At 53.7% G+C, this 19,996-nt stretch overlaps 3 protein-coding genes and 1 long non-coding RNA gene across 7 annotated transcripts; 3 read left to right on the forward strand and 1 right to left on the reverse strand.

Moving 5' to 3' along the window:
* Positions 1–1,323: 1,323 nt before the first annotated feature.
* LOC148119194 (uncharacterized) lies at positions 1,324–2,919 on the reverse strand. Its single transcript, XR_015735504.1, has 2 exons — positions 2,616–2,919; positions 1,324–2,395 (listed from the first exon to the last, which is right to left on the reverse strand). It is a non-coding gene; the product is annotated as an uncharacterized LOC148119194 (long non-coding RNA).
* On the forward strand, positions 2,835–8,270 carry Daxx (death domain associated protein). Of its 2 annotated transcripts, none has more exons than XM_048451117.3 (8): positions 2,835–2,887; positions 4,004–4,226; positions 4,488–5,319; positions 5,399–5,610; positions 5,807–6,002; positions 6,148–6,595; positions 6,726–6,927; positions 8,019–8,270. In XM_048451117.3, the coding sequence occupies exons 2-8, from the start codon at positions 4,020–4,022 to the stop codon at positions 8,076–8,078; spliced, it is 2,157 nt and encodes a 718-aa protein (XP_048307074.3). In that variant the 5' UTR covers positions 2,835–2,887; positions 4,004–4,019; the 3' UTR covers positions 8,079–8,270. The 2 variants fall into 2 exon arrangements, with proteins under 2 accessions (XP_048307074.3, XP_085536059.2); XM_085679933.2 differs by lacking the exon at positions 2,835–2,887 and adding an exon at positions 3,797–3,912.
* Positions 8,271–8,493: 223 nt separating this feature from the next.
* On the forward strand, positions 8,494–11,938 carry Zbtb22 (zinc finger and BTB domain containing 22). 3 transcript variants are annotated; one of them, XM_087898418.1, is made up of 3 exons: positions 8,494–8,600; positions 9,253–9,346; positions 9,458–11,938. In XM_087898418.1, exon 3 carries the CDS (start codon positions 9,527–9,529, stop codon positions 11,426–11,428), a length of 1,902 nt encoding a protein of 633 aa, XP_087754544.1. In that variant the 5' UTR covers positions 8,494–8,600; positions 9,253–9,346; positions 9,458–9,526; the 3' UTR covers positions 11,429–11,938. The 3 variants fall into 3 exon arrangements, with proteins under 3 accessions (XP_087754544.1, XP_087754546.1, XP_087754545.1); XM_087898420.1 differs by having other exon boundaries at positions 8,590–8,688; XM_087898419.1 differs by lacking the exon at positions 8,494–8,600 and adding an exon at positions 8,727–8,907.
* Positions 11,939–12,096: 158 nt separating this feature from the next.
* On the forward strand, positions 12,097–19,970 carry Tapbp (TAP binding protein). The gene is made up of 8 exons (XM_048451123.3): positions 12,097–12,346; positions 12,473–12,643; positions 12,837–13,097; positions 15,756–16,154; positions 16,316–16,657; positions 16,732–16,821; positions 16,909–16,973; positions 18,591–19,970. The coding sequence occupies exons 1-8, from the start codon at positions 12,310–12,312 to the stop codon at positions 18,600–18,602; spliced, it is 1,377 nt and encodes a 458-aa protein (XP_048307080.3). The 5' UTR covers positions 12,097–12,309; the 3' UTR covers positions 18,603–19,970.
* The last annotated feature ends 26 nt before the right edge of the window (positions 19,971–19,996 follow it).

The raw sequence follows: 19,996 nt of genomic DNA on the forward strand, positions 1-19,996 counted from the left end.
GTGATGGGCTGTTTCATTGTGACATTGCCATATACATCATTGTGTTTCCTGCCTCCTCCACTGCCATTCGATCCCAATCCTTGCTGGTCCCCCAGGGCCTCGTGCCGCTTTGTCACCTGTATCCCATTTCCCTCCCTTGAGTCGCCCTCTAGACTGCTTCTCCCCTTTCTAATCGCATGCCCTACACATATGAGCTCACATACGAACACACATGAACACATACACACACATGCAAACACACACACCTCTCTGTATACACACGGTCTATAAAGTTTTAAATCCAGATTCCCACATATGAGAATAAAAGGGATAATCTATTCTTTAGAATATAGCTTAGTTTTCTTGAGTGATTTCCATTTCCTCTGCTTTCCTTCTAATGTCACAACTTAAGTTTTCTTCCCAGCTGAATAAGACCCAGTGTATATCTGTCCCACATTTCTTTGTTGATGGACATTTAGGCTGCATCTATTTTTTTGGCTTTTGCGAGCACTACAGCAATAAACATGGATGTATGTGCAGGCGCCTCTGTGGTGTTCTGCCTTAGGCTTCTTCAACCACCGCTCCGGGATTGACACAGCTGGGACAAGTTTGATCTCAGGCCGCGCATATGTCCAGAAGTGATAATCTTGGCCCACCTCAAACTGGGCTATAGAAGGGTTTCTGGCAGATAGATAAAAGTCAGAATTCCTCAGGAATTTGTGAATCAGGTTCCTGTCTGCAAAGAGGACTGATTTCCCTTGCCTCTGGAAAAAGGGACAGATGGCTCTCCATTGACATGAATGCTTGGTGTCTCTCAGCATATAAGAACCCATGCTAGGGCTGGAGAGATGGCTCAGGGGTTAAGAGCATTGCCTGCTCTTCCAAAGGTCCTGAGTTCAGTTGCCAGCAACCACATGTTGGCTCACAACCATCTGTAATGGGTCTGGTGCCCTCTTCTGGCCTGCAGACAGACAGAATATTGTATATGTAATAAATAAAAATAAATATTTTTTTAAAAAAAGAACCCATGCTAGCCCCCAGGTTCCTACAGTCCCCATTCATAAATACCTGTTGTCTCTTTCAAAGCTCCATTGCTAACATCCTGGCCCCCCTCACCTCTTCCCTAAACTGCCAGACCTGCTCCAGCTCCGGGTTTCCATACCCCAGCTGCTCATCCTTCTTATAACCTGGTACTGGGGACCAGCATGGCACTCACAACTCATCCCAGGGGCCAGTAGCCCTCTTCTGGTCTTTGTGAGCATTAGACATATATACATTCATACACGCAGGCGAAACACCCACAGTTCTGAGTAGCTGCAATTATTGCAAGAACAAAAGTATGCAAACAGCACAAACCCATGTTTATATTTATTCATTATGTACTGTATCCTGCCGTTTTCACCTCCATTACTCCCTCACACCCCCTCTCACTCCCATGGAAGATGTTTTCCAAGTCAGCATTTTCCCCATCGTCCTGCGCCTTCCTTAGTTCCATCCCCTTATTCCATGTTACCGCAGCCTAGGACTTGCAGTTAGTTTGCTTAATTACTAATTTAAAAAATATTTGTTTTACTTTGTGCTTATGTTCTGCCTGCATGTATGTTCATCACGAGCATGCCTATTGGAAGGCTGGGAACGGGGTTACAGGTGATTGAGTCTTTATGTAGGTCCTGAGAACCTGCGATCGTGCGCGAGGCACACAGACAAAAACAGAAAATAAAAATTGTGAAAAGATGGGCAACCTTCATTTCAGGCATCCACTCAGGAAACCCAATGGTATGGAAATTAAATCCTTCATTATCTTTAGAGTCCCGTTAACTATTGAAGAGCTTTTCTGTTTCCCAATTTAAATGCCATAAGCTCAGAGGACTGGACAGGAAGCGAGGTGGGTTTTTTGTTTTGTTTTTTAAGCGAGTTTGAGGTTCGGGTCCTCTGCGAACCACTGGACTTCTTGGCTCCGCGAATAGGCAAGATGTCCAACACCTGAGGAACGTGGAAGGCTGCAGAGGGGTGACCATAGCGCGAAGGGTGTTCACTTCTGGCTTCCTCAGCAACACACGTGCGGGCCTCGCCTCCCTAGCCGGCGGGCGTCACAGCGGATCTCCCGGACCTCTTTTCTCCGCAGCTCCGTGAGGAGACGCCCCGAGGGATTTTATGAGCCTCTTTTCGTCTTCCGCGCTCCCAGCGGCAGTTTACGCGGCTTCTCCACAAGCCCGCGAGGTTGTCCCGCGCCCTGCCTCCGGCCCTGCGAACCCCACCGTGAAGCACAGCCCTCTGGTCAGGATGACCCCCGGAGGAACAGAGGGCCGGCCGCCACGTCGGTGGTGCCGCGTGGGCAGCGCTCACCGACGGCAATAATAACAATACCTCACTTGCGCGGCGTGCTGTGCTCATTCGCGTGCATGTGCGTCCGCCCCTGAGAGAGAGACCGGTAGCGAGTGTCAGGCTTACACCAACCCAGCACAGGAAAAAAAAAATATTCCGTTCCCTGGGGCCGTGCACAGCTGTAGAGAGAGCCCAGCACTTTAGGTACTGTGCGGGTTTTTTTTTTCCCCTTCTAGGAGCCGGGGTTAGATCTTCCCCGCCCTCGACCAGACTGTGTCGGGGAAGCCCAAGGCAGGAAGATTCCGACTGACCAGTCGGAAGGCACCTCGGCAGGCACCAGGTGCAGAGGCAGAGAGCTCCACGCCTTCCCCGAGGAGGGTTGTGCAGGCCAGGCCGGTGCCGTACGGCAACATGGCGCACCCCATACTGGAGTGCCAAAGCCCCGCCCCCCGAGCGTCTGCGCACTGGAAGCGGCATCCTAGGTGGGCGGGTCACGCGACGCTTCCGGCTAACGAGAGGACTAGGTGCCGTACAGCAACATGGCCGCCCGCAGGTGCTACTGGCGGAAACTCTACGGCTTCCGGTCCGTAGTGGGGCCTACTGTGGGGGTTGGGGGAAAAGGAAGGCGGAGGGAACCATGCGAGGTTCTGTGATCCGCTGTGAGGGGATCCTCGAGAGACCGTTTCAGAGGTGGGGGCCGGGCCGTGCGCGGAGCGGGGCTGACGGGGCAAGAGTGGCGAGGGCGAGGGATCGGCTGGGCCTGAGTGCCGAGCCTGGAGGGGCTAGCTGTATGGTACCTTGCCAGCCCCGAGGAGGAGTGAGGCGGCCTAGGGCTGAATTGGGGGAGGGGGTAGGTCTCAGCTTCTTGGCGGGAAGCTGAGACTGGAGACTGGCCCCACCTGCGGCTGGGAGCCCAGATTATCAGGAGTGCCCAGTGGTGAGCTCGCTGTCGGTTACGAGTCAGAGAATGGGAGGAACCGGGGTGCGGTGAGAGGCAGGGGACTTAAGGTGGAAATCTCCAGCCTAAAGTCCAGGTTGAAGGAATTCCAATGGAAGATGGAACATGGACAGAGCTGTAGGAGGGGAGAGGGGACTGATTGCGCTTCACCTGGCAGTCAAGAGTTGGAGTTAGGGAAAAACTCGCAGAAGCCAGGCGGTGGTGGCGCACGCCTTTAATCTCAGCATTCGGGAGGCAGAGGAAGGGGGAATCTTTGTCAGTTCAAGGCCAGCCTGGTCTACAGAGCGAGTTCCAGGACAGCCAGGTCTACTCAGAGAATCCCTGTCCTGAAAACAAACAAACAAACAAACAAAAAGGAAAAACTCGGAGTGAGACGGTTGTCGTGTTTGAGGACGGAGGTGGCACCGACGGGGTGTTGGTTTTTGTGGACGGAGTCAGGGAAACTCAGGGGCCAGCGTGGGACCTTTTACTGGAATGGGGCGTAAGAAAGAACTTTCCAGCTGACAGAGGGAGGGGAAAACAAAACTGAGAGACCGGAAATTGAGGGGTGGAGTTCAGGGTCGGGATTTAAGATGATCTGGGAGGTTTGCCCCCAGAACTGCTTTAAAGTTGTTGAAGACAGGGAAGGTCCAAGCGATTCCGAGATCAGGGTATGTGATGGGGCGGGGCCCTGCAGGAGGTGCTCCTCCTGTGGCCCCTTCCCTTCCAGAACTCTGACCTTCCCAACCCTTCCCCCCTTAGGGGGATTTGATCCCCCATGGCCGCCGCTGACAGTGTCATTGTGCTGGATGATGACGACGAGGATGAAGCAGCCGCACAGCCGGGGCCCTCCCACCTGCCCTCCAATACTGTCTCACCAGGGCCAGAAGCCTCTGGTCCCTCTGAGTCCCATGGGGATGGAGGAAGCAGTCAGTCAGGTGGCAAAAAGTGCTACAAGCTGGAAAATGAGAGGCTGTTTGGAGAGGTAAGCTTCTGAGAAGTCTTTTGTTTTTGAGACAGGGTCTCTGTGGCCCTGGCTGCCTGGAACTGTCTAGGTGAGGCTGGCCTTGAACACTAAGAGTTCCACTTGCCTCCTGACAGCTGGGATTAAAGGTGTGAACCTCTATGACCTGCTAGGGAAGATGGAAGGGGATTGGATTGGCTATTGTTCTGGCTTTCCCACTAATTCCATTTTTTTTTTTTTATGCCTTCCTTGTCTCCCACCGTTCCCATGAACTCTCTCCAGTTCCTTGAACTGTGTAAGATGCAGACCGCGGACCACCCTGAGGTGGTCCCGTTCCTCTACAAACTGCAGCAGCGTGCCCAGTCTCTGTTTCTGGCCTCTGCAGAGTTCTGCAACATCCTTTCCCGGGTTCTGTCTCGGGCCCGGAACCGACCAGCTAAGCTCTATGTCCACATTAACGAGCTCTGCACTGTTCTTAAGGCGCACTCAGCCAAGAAGAAACTGAACTTGGCTTGTGCAGCCTCAGCGCCCAGCGAATCCTCTGGTGATAACCCTCCCTCTGCTCCCTCCTCCGACCTGACAACTGCTGAGAACACTGCCTCCGAGGCCTCAAGGACCCGTGGTTCCCGGAGGCAGATCCAGCGCCTGGAGCAGCTGCTGGCACTGTACGTGGCAGAGATACGGCGGCTGCAGGAGAAGGAGCTGGATCTCTCAGAACTGGATGACCCAGACTCCACATATCTGCAGGAGGCCCGCTTGAAGCGGAAACTGATCCGCCTCTTTGGGAGGCTGTGTGAGTTGAAGGGCTGCTCTTCTCTGACTGGCCGGGTCATAGAGCAGCGAATCTCTTACCGTGGCACCCGCTACCCAGAGGTCAACAGACGCATTGAGAAGCTCATCAACAAGCCAGGGCCTGATGCCTTTCCCGACTATGGAGATGTGCTGAGGGCTGTGGAGAGGGCAGCGACCAGGCACAGTCTGGGCCTTCCCAGACAGCAGCTCCAGGTCATGGCTCAGGATGCCTTCCGGGATGTGGGCGTCAGGTTACAGGAGCGCAGACACCTTGACCTCATCTACAACTTTGGCTGCCATCTCACAGATGACTACAGGCCAGGTAGGAAGCCACTGGGATACCTCCTATGGGTCCCTTAGGTCACAGAGGCTGCATGATCTGACCCCGCTTTCTCACACAGGCATTGACCCTGCACTGTCAGATCCCATATTGGCTCGACGCCTTCGGGAAAATCGGACATTGGCTATGAACCGGCTGGATGAGGTCATCTCCAAATATGCAGTGATGCAGGACAGAAGCGAGGAGGACGAGAGACAGAAGAGAAGAGCTCGGCTCCTGGGCACCTCTTCCCAGTCTCCAGGCTCCCCCAAAGCCTGCTTGGATTCTGGTGAGGTATGGAAGGGGCAGCACCTGTCAGAGAGATCTTGTCCTCAGCCTGCACTGACCACCAGGGCTTCCAGGGGGCTCATAGAGCAGTATGTGGAAGCATGGGAAGAACCAAGTCCTCCCTCGGGGGTGGAGATTTGTGGCCTGCCTCCCTAGCATTCTGGAAAAAGGAATTCCTTACAGAGACTCCTTTGTTCCCCAGGGTCCTAGTGGACTGGTGTCCCAGGAGTGCCCTACTACCTCTAGAGCTGAGACTGATGATGATGAGGAGGAGGAGGAGGAGGAGGAAAGTGAGGAAGAGGAGGAAGAGGATGAGGAAGAGGCCACTGAAGATGAAGATGAGGATCTAGAAGAGTTGCAGGAAGATCAGGGGACTGATGAAGAGGAAGAAGAAGGAGGTACATGTGTAAGCAGAACAGCCCTCTGGGTCAGTTCTGCTCTGTTGGGCCACCCCCCCCAGCTCCTTTGCACACACACACACACACACACACACACACACACCCCTGCCCCAGTCCTCACTCCACCCCTCTCTTTTCTTTTCAGTTAATGAAGGAGAAAGCCCCAGGTCCCCATCTGAACCCAGGAAAGGGCTCATGTCTCCTGCTGAGCAGAAGAACAAAGGACTTAGAGGGCCAGCAGCATCGCCCCTGGGAGAACCCCTGGGAGAATCCCCAGACCCTCCCAGCGGGGAAGCAGAAAGCAGTGGGGAACAGCTCCTGGAAGAAGAGAGTCCTGGGTCCCAGCTTTTTGAGCGAGAGATAGAAGCCTTGCCTGAGGATGCCACCCCATCCCCTGAGGAAAAGGACATTTCCGTTTCCAGGAAACAGTCAGAAGACTCCCTCCCCCCCATCTTGGAAAATGGGGCAGATGTGGTTACCTCTACATCCTTCAATGGGCGTGTTGTCTCTTCTCACACTTGGCAAGATTCCAGTCCCCCCTGCAAGAGATCTCGGAAGGAGAAGCAACTGGGATCTGGACCATTAGAAGACAGGTAACAGCAGGCGGAAGAAGAAGGAAGGCAAGGAGCTGGGGCTTTCTGATAGCAGACCCAGTTCCGCACCGGGCAGTCTGCAGCACAGGCCCCTTCCCATCGTTCCTTAATTCATTCTCTTTATCCTTAGCTATCTAGAGAAGCAGACAGCTCAGCAGGGAAATGGGAAGAGCGAATGGACTCCCTTGGCCCCCCTGGCTCCTGTTGCTGATTCCTCCACAAGGGTGGACTCTCCCAGCCATGGCCTAGTGACCAGCTCCCTCTGCAGCCCCTTCCCATCTCTGAGAGCCCAAACTCCTCAGTCTCCATTTCCCCGACCTTGTATTTATAAGGTAAGCTGGGGCTGCTATGTTCCCCTGAGAATTTATTTCTTACTGTCCCTTGCCTCTCTGCGGGGTACTGCACCTGCCGCCTCTGTTTCCCTGTCCTGTGTCTCTGTGTGTGTGTTTAGGTTTATTCCCTGTCCTGTGTCTCTGTGTGTGTGTGTGTGTTTAGGTTTATTCCCTGTCCTGTGTCTCTGTGTGTGTGTGTGTTTAGGTTTATTCCCTGTCCCGTGTCTCTGTGTGTGTGTTCAGGTTTATTCCCTGTCCCGTGTCTCTGTGTGTGTGTTCAGGTTTATTCCTTGTCCCGTGTCTCTGTGTGTGTGTTCAGGTTTATTCCCTGTCCCGTGTCTCTGTGTGTGTGTTTAGGTTTATTTTGCACAGCACAGTGTCTTATGCATGTAACCCCAGCACTTAGGAGGCAGAGGCAGGCAGATTTCTTAAGTTCAGGCCAACTGTCTTGTCTACCCAGTGAATTCCAGGCCAGTCAAGGTTACATACCCGTGTTTCCCTGTGTCCCCCCACCCCCTTAGAGAGACAGGGTTTCTCTGTAGGTTTGGAACTTGTCCTGAAACTCACTCTGAAATCAGACTGACCTTGAGCTCACAGAGATCCACATGTCTCTGCCTCCTGAGTGCTGGGATTAAAGGCCTGCTCTACCATGCCTGGCCAGACCCTTGTTTTAAACAAAATGAAACAAACAAACAAACAAAAAAAAACTGGTTTATTTTATGTGAAAAGGTGTTTTCTCTGCTTGTATGTCTGTTCACCACATTTGTGCCTGCTGCTTGCAGAGGCCAGGAGAGGCATCTGGTCCTCAAGAACTGGAGTTACAGAAGGCCTGGAGCTGCCATAGGAGTCTGGGTACCAAACCCAAGGTCCTCTGCAGAGCAGCTGGGTTGTCTTTCCAGCCCTCCTTCCTAGTTCTGTTTTGTTTTTGAGACAGGGTCTTTTCTATGTAGCTCTGGCTGTCCTGGAACTCTGTTCAGACCAGGCTGGCCCCAAACTCAGAGATCAGCCTGCCTCTCTCTCCCATGTGCTACCACACTGTCTTGACCTTCATAGTTTTTTAATCTAACTCCTTCCTCCTGATTTATCTGCAGACGAGTGTGGCCACGCAGTGCGATCCCGAAGAGATCATCGTGCTGTCAGACTCTGATTAGCAGCCTCCCTCCCGCGCTCCCCGCCTCCAGAATGTTTTGGATGGCTGTTGGAAGATGGCGAGAGGCAGATGACTGAGCAAAGGATGGACTGAGCGCCTCCCCTTTTGGTGGTGTTTCTTTTGTGAAAAACATCAGACGTTTTAAGTTTTACACAGACACATTAATAAACAATGAATTTCTTTTCTTACTGTATTCTTGCCTTTACCTTGTTTTTCTGCTGCGACAGTGACACCTTCTCGGGCGCTCTCATCACTCTTCCATGAGCCTTCCCTTAGGCACTTGAGAAGATGGGCGCTTCGGAAGCCTTCCTAAGCCGCCTTACTTTCTCACTTGGAGCGGTTGAGTGGAAAGGCCAATCAGGGGCCGCCTCAAGGTTATTTGGCCAATCCGAGGGGAGGCGGGGCTTCAGGAGCACTGTCATTTGCTGGGAAGAGGGCTGTTAGATCCCGCGAGCCGCTAATGTCCACAGCTCGGGGTGGAGCCTGGACAGCGGAAGCCGGTACTGGTCGTCAGTGGGAAAAGGCAAGCTTGGAGGATTAAAGGGGAACGAAAGCTTCGGCCAAACCAAGTCCTGGGTCCGCAGCGGCGGAGGGGACCTGGCACCTTTAAGGTGGACTGGCGCGCTGGTCCTTTAAAGGAGAAGCGTCGGCGTCGGTCGAGTTTTGCCCAGCGGCACGGGAGGGGTGCTGGCCTGCGCCTTTAAGGTCGCAGGTCCGGGAGGCGGAGCGGAGGCGGAGGGCGGAGGGAGTCGGCACAAGATGGCGGCGGGAGGGGCCGGGGCTGCGGCTCTGGTCGCTGAGTGAGGGGGGGGCCGGGGGCGCGCGGCCAGGTAAGCGGGGATGCGCGGGGCTGGGGGGCCCCCTCGGGTCGGGGAATCGTCCAGGGCGCCTTTGGGGCGGAGTGGGGGGGCGGGGTTCTGGGGGCGGGGGCAGACACGAGGCGGGGTCGGGGACCCAGGAGGCGGAGCCCGGCAGTAGCTGGGGGCGGCAGGGGGAGGGGCCCGAGAGTTGAGGGGGACACCCCTTCGCCCCAAGAAGTAGGTACAGAATGCCAAGGAGGTGCGCGTTTGGAAGAGAGGCGGCCGTGGGTAGGGTGGACAGCCATTCCCCGAGAGCCCCGGGTCTCCTAACCTAGGAATGCGCACTAACGAGTTGGGATACTTTTCTTTTGCTAGCGCTGCGGTTTGATGTCGTTTGATGGCTGCACTTGGATGACTGACTTAATCCTTCTGAGCCTCAGTTGCCTCATCTGTCCCATGGGGTTGAAAGGTACACCTACCCCAGTGTTACGGGGGATTACTAAGGCTGACACAATGTTTTTATGCTGTGACGGGCTTTGACTTTTCAAAATCCTATCATTCTTCTCTTTTCCCCCCCCAGAGACCCCCCCGGCCGCCCTCTTCTTTCCTTTGTTCCTGTGGCTGGGGGGGTATCTCCTCCTCCCGCAACATGGAGCCATCTCCTCTGTCACCCAGTGGGGCGGCTCTCCCGCTGCCTCTCTCGCTGGCTCCGCCGCCGCTGCCTCTGCCCGCAGCTGCAGTGGTGCACGTGTCCTTCCCTGAAGTGACCAGTGCCCTCCTGGAGTCCCTCAACCAGCAGCGGCTCCAGGGGCAGCTGTGCGATGTGTCCATCCGAGTGCAAGGCCGGGAGTTTCGCGCACACCGGGCTGTCCTGGCCGCCTCCTCTCCTTACTTCCACGACCAGGTCTTACTCAAAGGCATGACCTCCATCTCGCTGCCCAGCGTCATGGACCCGGGTGCGTTTGAAACGGTCCTGGCCTCGGCGTACACAGGCCGCCTCAGCATGGCCGCTGCTGACATCGTCAACTTCCTCACGGTGGGCTCGGTCCTCCAGATGTGGCACATCGTGGACAAGTGCACGGAACTCCTTCGGGAGGGTCGCTCCTCAGCCACTACCACCACAGTCGCCACTGCCGCAGCCCCTTCTGTCTCCGTTCCTGGTGCCAGTGTCCCGTCAGGGAGTGGGGGTGCTGGAGCCCCGGCCACCATGGGCTCCGTCCGCTCCCATGCTTCCAGCCGGGCCAGTGAGAATCAGTCTCCTAGCAGTAGCAACTACTTCAGCCCCCGGGAGTCCGCCGAGTTCTCCTCTTCCTCCCAAGACACCTTTGTAGCGTCAGCAGTCGGTTGTGGGAACCGTCGAGATGGTGGCCCTGGGTTCCCAGGCCCTGTAGTTGGCAGCGCGGGTGCCACTTCTGGAAAGTTGCTGCTGGAGGCAGACGAGCTGTGTGATGATGGTGGGGACGGGAGGGGGACCGTGGTACCCGGCGCTGGGCTCCGGAGGCCTCCCTGCATGCCTGCCGGCTCAGTGCCACAGAAACATTGGGTATATGTGAAACGAGGTAGAAATTGCCCTGCGCCAGCCTCTCTGGTTCACCAAGATCCAGATCTAGAGGATGAGGAGGAAGAGGAAGATCTAGTGTTGACTTGTGAGGATGATGAGGACGAAGAACTGGGGGGTGGCTCCAGGGTTCCTGCAGGGGCAGAGCCTGAAGCTACGCTCAGTATCAGTGATGTGCGGACCTTGACCGAGCCTCCAGTCAAAGGGGAGGAACAGGTCAACTTCTGTGAGTCCTCCAATGACTTCGGCCCCTATGAGGGTGGGGGGGCCGGAGCAGGGCTTGATGACTCAGGAGGACCCACCCCCTCCTCCTATACCTCCACCCACCCTCCACGACCCCTCCTTCCTTTGGATGTGCCAGGCAACCAGATCTTGGTATTCCCATCCTCTTCCTCACAGGCTCCAAGCCAGCCACCGGGGAACCCAGCAGAACACGGGGCAGTGACCCTGGGGGGCACCTCTGCCGTGGGTCTAGGCATACCAAGTGGCTCTGGTGGGGCCCCTGGAGGGACGGGCAGTAGCGACGGGAATAAGATCTTTTTGTGCCACTGTGGGAAGGCTTTCTCGCATAAGAGTATGCGGGACCGGCATGTGAACATGCATCTCAACCTGCGACCTTTCGACTGCCCGGTGTGCAACAAGAAGTTCAAGATGAAGCACCACCTGACTGAGCACATGAAGACACACACAGGCCTCAAGCCCTATGAGTGCAGCGTCTGCGCCAAGAAGTTCATGTGGCGGGACAGCTTCATGCGGCACCGGGGACACTGTGAGCGCCGGCACCGGATGGGCGGGGGCGGGGCCGCATCAGGACCGGGACTCGGGGCTCCTACTGGACCTGCCTTGCAACCTAAGAGGGAGTCTTCCGGAGTGGGTGGGGGCAGTGGCGATGAGGCGAATTCGGCCACACCCCCATCCCATAGGCGTGTCTGGTCCCCACCCACCGTGCACAAGGTGGAGATGGATTTCAGTGGGGGCGGAGGAGCACACTGAAGGGTAGGCAATGAGGCGCTTAGTCTAAGGGCAACGTGGACCCCAGAGTTTTTCCCACTACACTGTTTTCCCTTATCTCTGTGGACTTGTATATATTCTGGAGAGGGCCCAGGTTGCACCATCGCCAGTAGGTTCCACTCCTCAGCCCCTTCTTCCCTCGGTATCTCCGAAAGTAAGCCTTTTTTCTCCTCTCTTGGGCACACCACCTTTACAGAATAGGGCCCACACGATGAGGAGTGGAAAGGGGGCATTTTGAGCATCCCGAAATCACAGGGTCAACGGTCAGGTTGTGCTGGTTTGTGCCTGGTCTGTGTTTGTGTTGTGGGACGAGGCCTTTCGAGTCTTATCCTTTCCCCTCCTGAAGGATGCGCCCCTTATTTCTGTACCAACCCACTCTTCCCAGGGAGATTCCCAATTGGGTTTTCGTGAAAGTGGGTGGAGACAAGGAATGAGTCGCGTAGTATAGATTTTAACTTTTAATGGTGATTAAAATATTTATTGGTCACTTCACTTGGCTTCCCGATAGCCCCTCTGTGTTTGCTGGGGCCTGGCACTGGTCGGGGAGGTCGGAAAACGCGGGAGTAAAAGCTTCTAAAGGCGGTGGCATTGAGAGGACGCAGCCGGAGGGCGGAGCCTAGGTTGCTAAAGGATTCAAAAGTTGGCGCTGCTGGGTGATCCAGGAGGGTGTGCAGGGCGCCGAGGGGCAGAACTGGAGGCAGGGTGTCATGATCTCGTTTGGCCCTGTGGGCTGCGTGCCTGCAGCGGGCGGCCAAGCCTTCACACCTGACTGAGCGGGAATTTCCGGTCCCTCTCGCTGGCTTTTGGAGGAAAATGAAAGTGAAAGGGGGAAGCCGAGACAGAGTAGAGGAGATCGCAGCGCCATGAAGCCTCTGCCCCTGCTCGTCGCTGTGGCTTTGGGTGAGCGAACCCCATTTCTTCTTGTTTAGGAAAAGGCGCACTGGGAAGGAGAGGAGTTCCAACTCCCTCCTGAAGGGGCGGGGCAGGTCACTGAACATCCTGGTCACTGGAGCCCCTTTCCCCCAGGCCTGGTGACCGCCGTCTCGGCTGGACCAGCAGCGATTGAGTGCTGGTTCGTGGAAGATGCAGGTCGGGGTAGCCTGAACAAGAAACCTGCCTCGTTGCTGCTGCGCCAGGGACCCATGGGTCCACCGCCCCGACCAGATCTTGACCCTAAGCTATACTTCAAGGTGGATGGTGAGTCTTCGGAACTCACTTGCATCTATGGCCTCTTTAGCTCACGTAGGGCCCTGGGCCCCAGTTTCCCCCTTTGTAAATATGTCTGGGTTCTCCCTAAGTCTCTCAGTACTTTGTTAGTATGTGCATTCCAGTCTGTGTATGGTCAGCACGTTTCCAGCCGGGCTACAGTTGTACTCTTTCGGTCCCGCAGACCCAGCGGGAATGCTCCTGGCTGCCTTCAGGCGGTACCCCTCCGGCACCCCCGCGCCACACTGCGAGATGAGCCGCTTCATCCCGTTCCCCGCTTCGGCGAATTGGGCTAGACATTTGATCCCGCAGCGGAGCTGCCCACGGGCCCTGGATGGGGATTGGCTGCTGGTCAGTGTGTCCAGCACCGTCTTCAGCCTCTCTAGCCTGCTGCGACCACAGCCGGAGCCTCAACAGGAGCCCGTCCTTATCACCATGGCAACAGGTAGTCGTGGAGAGGTGCGGGAGATGGATGGGGAGTTTTTAAAGGTCTAGATCGGCCAGTGGCCACTGACTGAGTAGGTTTGAATGAGTCTTTTTTCCAATTGGGGTTAATATATTTATTTTTTGCTAAGCGAGGCAGTTGGCTACAATTTATCTTTACCTTTCTTGGTCAGGCCAAGAGTAAAACTGAAATCGACTCTGGTTTTGGGGCGGGGATTAGGGAAGTCATGGTGGTTTCCAGGGGGCAGAACTTGAGGAACTTGTAGAGTGACAGGCAGTGAGTCTTAAAACCCGAATTTTGTCTGTACTCCTCCAAGGACAGTAAATTGCTAGCCCCGCCCCCCAACTCCTATAATTGACTCTGAGACTCTGAGTGTCCTAAGCCCATTCAGGCCTAGTGACAATCAGCCAGGCAAGGAAACTCTTCCTCAGGCTCGGCTCCGGGCCACGGTCTGTGGTCCGTGAATAGCGGCCTCTAGCGGGCAGAAGGGACGCGACAAAGACGGAGGATTCTGCAAAGGCCACTTGGTGACTAGCTGCCGCTGTGTTCCAGGGGTCCAGCACTTTGCTGGGCTGGACTCGGGGTTACTCTTTAGGCAGATATGCTGAAGCGGGGTAGATGTGACTAAATGTCTAGGAGCTCTCGCTGTTCTCTCTGGCCAGTCCCCACACAGTTGGTCTTCACTGTGAGGTGGTGGTGGCGCCAACCTTTCCTCTATGGCTCTATTTTTTCCAGCTGTGTGAAAAGCAGGACCTGTTTTCCCAGCTGCCTTTCCTTGCGATAGTGAAGCAAGGCACTTGTTACTTTACTCACTGATCCAAAAGAAAATGTTCACTAGCACCAAGAAGTTAGGACGCAGAAATTTCCAGCTCCAGCTGACTGTTGTTGGAAGTTTATATAGACCAAAGCCTTGGCAAGGTGTGCGGGCGTGTGCCTGTGGTCCTAGCACCGGGAAGCTCAGGCAGGCCTCTCAGGCGTGTGCAGCTACCCTGGGCTAGCCTGCACAACATAGCAAGACTCATTCTCGTCCCCTCACCCCTGACAGGGTTTCTCTGTAGTTTTGGCTCCTATCCTGGAACTTACTCTGTAGACCAGGCTGGCCTCAAACTCACAGAGATTCTCCTGCTTCTGCCTCCCAAGTGCTGGGATTAAAGGTGTGTGCCACCACCACTTTGGAAAAAAAATAAATCTTTTACAAAACAAAATAAACGGGGCTGGAGAGATGGCTCAGTGGTTAAGAGCATTGCCTGCTCTTCCAAAAGTCCTGAGTTCAACTCCCGGCAACCACATGGCGGCTCACAACCATCTGTAATGAGATCTGGCGCCCTCTTCTGGCCTACAGACATACACACAGACAGACTATTGTATACATAACAAATTAATTAATTAATTAATTAAAAAAAACAAAAACAAAATAAACAAAGCATTAATGGGTTGGGGAAACTTAGTGGGAGAGATTCCCTATCTGCATGAAGCTCTCGTGTGTAGACTTTCTGAGCTCCGTGTACTAAGAGCCTCCTGTAGAGGTGCTTATTAAGCCAAGAATTTACAGATTTGATTAGCTAGAAGCATCAGCTAACACAGCCTTCACTACAGCTCAGTAGGTAGGCACTATTCCTATTGCGACCGCCTCTGTTATTCACTTCATTTGTTTTTGAGGCTGGGTCTCACGCCCAGGCTTGTCTGGCACTCATGCCTGAGTCTCCTGCCTGAGTCTCCTGGTTTGGAAATTAGGAGGGGCTGAGTTAGGTGTAGCTCAGTAGTAGACCCATTGCCTACTATGTGTGAATCTGATTGTCAGTATTGGAGATGCATGCCTACAATCTTAGCACTTGTGAGGCAGGGACAGGAGGCTCAAGAATTCCATGACAGCATGAGCTACGTGAGACTGTTTCAAACAAGATAGTCCAGTGATGGAGTACTCGCCTGGCCTGTGTGAGGTCCTCAGTCCATTCGTTAGTGCAGCACCTGTTAGCCACCCACCACCTCCCCCCACATACATACACACACACACATAAAAAAAAATAAATGGAAAGAAAGAACTTGAGAGGCTGAAGTAAGAGAATCAATTGAGTTCCAGACTAACTTAGCCTACATAGTGAGTTTCAAGATAGCTGAGCCAGAGTGAGTCTTGTCTCAAAAAAAAAAAAAGGTATGTGTGTGCAGAGATAGCCCAGCAGTTAAGAACACTGGCTGCCAGGGTAGTGGTCCTAGTGCCTACATGATGGTTCACAGCCACCTGTAACTCTAATTCTAGGGGATCCAGTGCCCTCTTCTGGCCTCCTTGGGTACTGCACCCACATGGTGCACTTACATGCAGGCACTCACATGCAGGCACTCACTCATACACATAAAAATTTAAAAAAAAATTAAATGTGCCCTTAGATCTTGGACATCTCCAGAATTTGAGAACCGTGGTGGGCTCAGCACAGCCTGCCCAAAGCCATACCTCTGCCCTACATACACATGTCGCCTTGATTTATCCCTATACTTCCTGCACTTTCTTAACTATGTTAGCTTAGAGCCGGAATAAAGGGAAGGCTTGGAGGTAGTATTACAAATGGAGGTGTCTCTCAGGGGTGGGTCAACTGGAGCTTGGCCCAGGCCCACAGTTCTGCCTCTCTACCTTCCCTTTCTCCCCTCTCTCCCAATGCCCAGTGGTGCTGACTGTCCTCACTCACAGCCCTGTTCCCCGGATCCAGCTGGGAAAAGACGCAGTGCTGGACCTGAGCTTTGCCTACATGCCCCCTGTTCTGGAAGATGCTCTGTCTCCGACCACTGGCCCCCCTCCCTTTGGGCTGGAGTGGCGACGGCAGCACAGGGGCAAGGGTTACCTGCTGCTGGCTGCAACTCCTGGGCTGGCTGGGGAAACACCACCAGCCCAAGAAAAGGCCGTGGCCTTTGCTGCTTGGGATGACAATGAGCCCTGGGGCCCATGGACTGGGAATGGAACCTTCTGGCTGCCGGCTGTGAAGCCTTTTCAGGAGGGCACCTACTTGGCCACTGTGCACCTGCCTTATCTGCAAGGACAGGTCTCCCTGCAGCTGACTGTGCACAGTGAGTGGGGACGCCATGGCAGAGGGAGGGGATGACAGAAGGAAGATAGACTGGGGTCCTGGGATTCCCCACCATTAGAGTACCCTCTCTAGTTTAGGAAGCCAGAAGACAAACCGAGGAACGAAGTGGAGTCTCTCACTTTCCTTTCCATTCTTTCTTAGAGCCTCCCAAAGTGTCTCTGACACCAGCACCCCTTGTGTGGGCTGCCCCAGGAGAGACACCCCCGGAACTGATCTGCCTTGTGTCCCACTTCTACCCTGAGGAGGGCCTGGAGGTGGAGTGGGAGATCAGAGGTGGCTCAGAAGGCGGTTCTAGAAAGGCTGAGGGGGAGACGTGGCTGTCCACCGTCCGCCACCATTCCGATGGCTCTGTCAGCCAGGCTGGGCACCTGCGGCTGCCCCCGGTCACTGCCAATCAGCATGGAGTACGCTATGCCTGTCGGGTCCGCCACCCCAGCCTGCCAGCATCGCGGCGCAGTGCTGAAGTCACACTGGAGGTGGCAGGTAACCTGGAGAACCCTTGAACAGGGTGCAACCTCAGAAAACACCAAGCTCATTCACACTGCTTCCCTTGCTAGGCCTCTCCCGGCCCTCAATCGAGGACAGCGTAGGCCTGTTCCTGTCTGCTTTTCTCCTTCTGGGACTCATGAAGGCACTAGGCTGGATCGGTAGGTGTGAACCTGCGTACTCTCTGCAGTCTCACCTCGTCCTTCCCTGCCAGCCACTAACACCCCTCCCTTCCATCTTTCCCATAGTGGCCCACCAGACCATTCATGAAGACTCAAAGGAGAAGGCGGCAGCTGCCAGCCTGAGCTCAAAGGTAACAGTGCCCATTCCTGGGTCTTTCCCGCCTCCTGCTGTGTTATACTCCGTGGTGGGGGTGGGACGCTGGCTGCTGGCATGGCAGGCAGCCGCAGGTGTAGACTTCACACAGTCCTTCGTCCTAACTGTAGCTCACCTCAGACTTTCCAGTCTGGGTCTGTTTCCCTGGGTGCAGTGCAGTCTGTTAGAGACGTGACTCACACACAGAAGCTGGAGTAATTAGTAGCTACCACACAGAAGCTGGAGTAATTAGTAGCTACGGTAAAAAAAAAAAAAAAGAAGTGGGGCAGTGGTAGCTCACACCTTTAATCCCAGCACTTGGGAGGCAGAAGCAGGCAGGTGTCTGTGAGTTCGAGGCCAGCCTGGTCTACAGAGCGAGTTCCAGGACAGGTTCCACAGCTACAGAGAAACCCTGTCTCAGAAAAAAGAGAAGAAAAAAACCAGGTGTGCTGGGCCATGCTTTTGGGCACAGCACTTTAGAGGCTGAGGCAGAATCTGAGTTCTAGGCTGCTCCATTGAAACCTTGGCTCATGGGGGAGAGAAGTAAAATGAGCCAGGCAAAATAATCTAATAATATGTTTATTGAATTTTCGTTGAGACAGGTCTTCTAGTCCAGGCTGACCTCAAACTTGATACATAATTGAGGATAATTCTATTTATTTTATTTTGGTTTTTCGATACAAAGTTTCTCTGTGTAGAACAGGCTGACCTCTGTTACTTTGGGGAGTAACCCCACCACAGGGCTTATTGAGTATGATCATAACTCTCCATTGTTCTCCCTCCCTTTCCAGTGCTAGGGTCACAGGAGTGTCACCACACTCAGTTAACAAACCTTTCCTTTGTAATTTTTAGAAATGACATTGATTTATCTGTGTGGGCATGTGCATCTCACAGCATACACGTGGAGCTCAAAGGACAACTGGGGGAGTTGTTTTCTCCTCCTAACATGGGGGTCTTGGGGATTATTACACTCAGATTGGCAGGTACCTTTACCCCCAGTCGCCCCACCAGTACATCTTTCTGAAGGTTTTATTTTGTGTGTGTGTGTGAATGTGGGGTGTGTTCTCACACGTGGTTGGCTGTCAGGGGACAACTCTGGGGCACCAGTTTTCTTCTACAACATGATGGGAGCCCAGCTCAGACTCGACCACCTGCAGTCAACTCTGCCTGCTGAGCCATTTCACCAGCAGAAGACAATCAGAATTTATTACAGAGTAAAATGGGTGCCGTCAAAGTATGAGGATAAGTGGTGGCTAAAGGGAAGAACCGCTATGGAGGAAATGCTCTCATAAAACAAGGAGGCCACTGTGCACTCTACATTAATTCTTGAATCTTACCTGTCCAGAATATTTAAACATGTAGACAATGCAAGAAATCCCAAAGCTCCCAGCACAGCCCAGGGGTAGAGTTTGCTTGGTCTCAGATGACCCCTAGGGCCTTTGAGAAGATGGCTCCTCTCTTCCAGAGAACTCAGGAGGTAGAACACTCAACACTGTATCTAACAGGCGGGAAATACCAGCCCCATCCTGCTCCCTACCCCTGACAAGAATGTTTCTGGATTAACCTGGAGGAACTCACTCTGCATCAAATCCTCCACTTCTTTCTTCTCTTGCAGAAGTCACAGTAAGGCACAGTTTCCGTGGGAGCCACCTCATCTTTACCCAGCAGACTCCAGCAGCCCCTCCCCCAACAGTTTCCGTGGGAGCCACTTCATTTTACCCAGCCGACTCCAGCAGCCCCTCCCCCAACAGTTTCTCTTCCATTGAGCATGCGGCGGGAGTTGTTTAGTTTTTACTTTAGTTGTTGTTTTTGTTCTTGTTTTTAGACAAGGTCTCTCCATGTAGCCTTGGCTGGCCTGGTCCTCATCAAACCAACCAGGCTGGGCTTGAAATCCCAGAGATCCATCTGTCCCTGCCTCCAGAGTGACATTGGCCACCATGCCTTGAGGATTATTATTATTATTTTAGTTCTTAAGGCTCGAAGACAGAGGTTCTCAAAATTTTGAGTCCCAATACATGTTAAAATGATCAAGAAGCCCAAAGAGTTTTTGTTATGTGGGCTATTGGAACGTAACTTAAAAAAAAATAAAATAAAATAGAAAAAAGAAGAAAAGAAAGAAAAAGTGACCTACGCCTTTGATCCCATCACTTGGCACTCCAGACTCCGGAGGTGGAGGCAGGCTGGCATGAAACTCACTTGAGTCTCATGCCAACCTGATTTACAATAGGGAGTTCCAGTTTAGCCAGGGTGGGGATTCTTTTGAGAGAACTAAACACAAGAATAAACATGCGGTGGGGTACACGCCTTTAATCCCAGCACTCAGGAGGCAAAGACAGGTGGGTCTCTGAGGTCGAGACCAGCCTGGTCTACAGAGTGAGTTCCAGGACGTGGCTCCAAAGCTACACAGAGAAACCCTGTCTCGAAAAACAAATGAAGTGTCTCTATGCTCTAGAGCAGCGTTTCTTAGCCTGCAGGTCTGCAGGTCATGACCCCTCTAAGACCATCAGAAATATCAGATGTTTACATTAGGATTCATAACAATAGCAAAATCACAAGTATGAAGTAGCAACGAATATAATTTTATGGTTGGGGTTACCACAATATGGGAAACTGTATTAAAGGGTTGTAAGATTAGGAAGGTGAAGAATCACTGGCTATATAATTACAACGACTAAGGGATTAGAGCATCTTAATGTGCTGGGGACCTCTGGGACAGCTCACGACGGATCTAGAGCCCAGCGGTCAGTGTGTCTCCCATGACCGACTAATGCCTACCTCTCCAGTTCCCCTCACACCACAGCGTTTTTTCCGCCTGCTCTACCTTCGCCATCTTTGGGCCACAGACCTGATGGGCCTCGTCCTTCCACGGACTCCCGAGTGTCCCTCTCGTGAGGTTCACCGGCCGTCCTTAAAGGATGTCCGTCCTCTCCTGCCCGCCCGCCCGCCAAGATATCGGTCTAGTCGTGTGCCAATAAAACTGTTTCAGAGTTCTCCACGCGGGTCTCATTCTGCCCTCTTTAC

This window comes from Myodes glareolus, chromosome 18 (assembly GCF_982192425.1).
Source record: "Myodes glareolus chromosome 18, mMyoGla1.1, whole genome shotgun sequence".
In the NCBI taxonomy this organism is placed as follows: domain Eukaryota; kingdom Metazoa; phylum Chordata; class Mammalia; order Rodentia; family Cricetidae; genus Myodes; species Myodes glareolus.

Excerpts from the sequence above, each read along its gene's own strand:
- Daxx (XM_048451117.3), top strand. The coding sequence starts at position 4,020 with ATGGCCGCCGCTGACAGTGTCATTGTGCTGGATGATGACGACGAGGAT. Across the intron at positions 4,227-4,487 it reads ATGAGAGGCTGTTTGGAGAG|TTCCTTGAACTGTGTAAGAT; the intron begins GTAAGCTTCTGA and ends AACTCTCTCCAG. Across the intron at positions 5,611-5,806 it reads CCTGCTTGGATTCTGGTGAG|GGTCCTAGTGGACTGGTGTC; the intron begins GTATGGAAGGGG and ends TTTGTTCCCCAG.
- Zbtb22 (XM_087898418.1), top strand. The coding sequence starts at position 9,527 with ATGGAGCCATCTCCTCTGTCACCCAGTGGGGCGGCTCTCCCGCTGCCT.
- Tapbp (XM_048451123.3), top strand. The coding sequence starts at position 12,310 with ATGAAGCCTCTGCCCCTGCTCGTCGCTGTGGCTTTGG. Across the intron at positions 12,644-12,836 it reads GCTATACTTCAAGGTGGATG|ACCCAGCGGGAATGCTCCTG; the intron begins GTGAGTCTTCGG and ends TCGGTCCCGCAG. Across the intron at positions 16,155-16,315 it reads CCTGCAGCTGACTGTGCACA|AGCCTCCCAAAGTGTCTCTG; the intron begins GTGAGTGGGGAC and ends ATTCTTTCTTAG.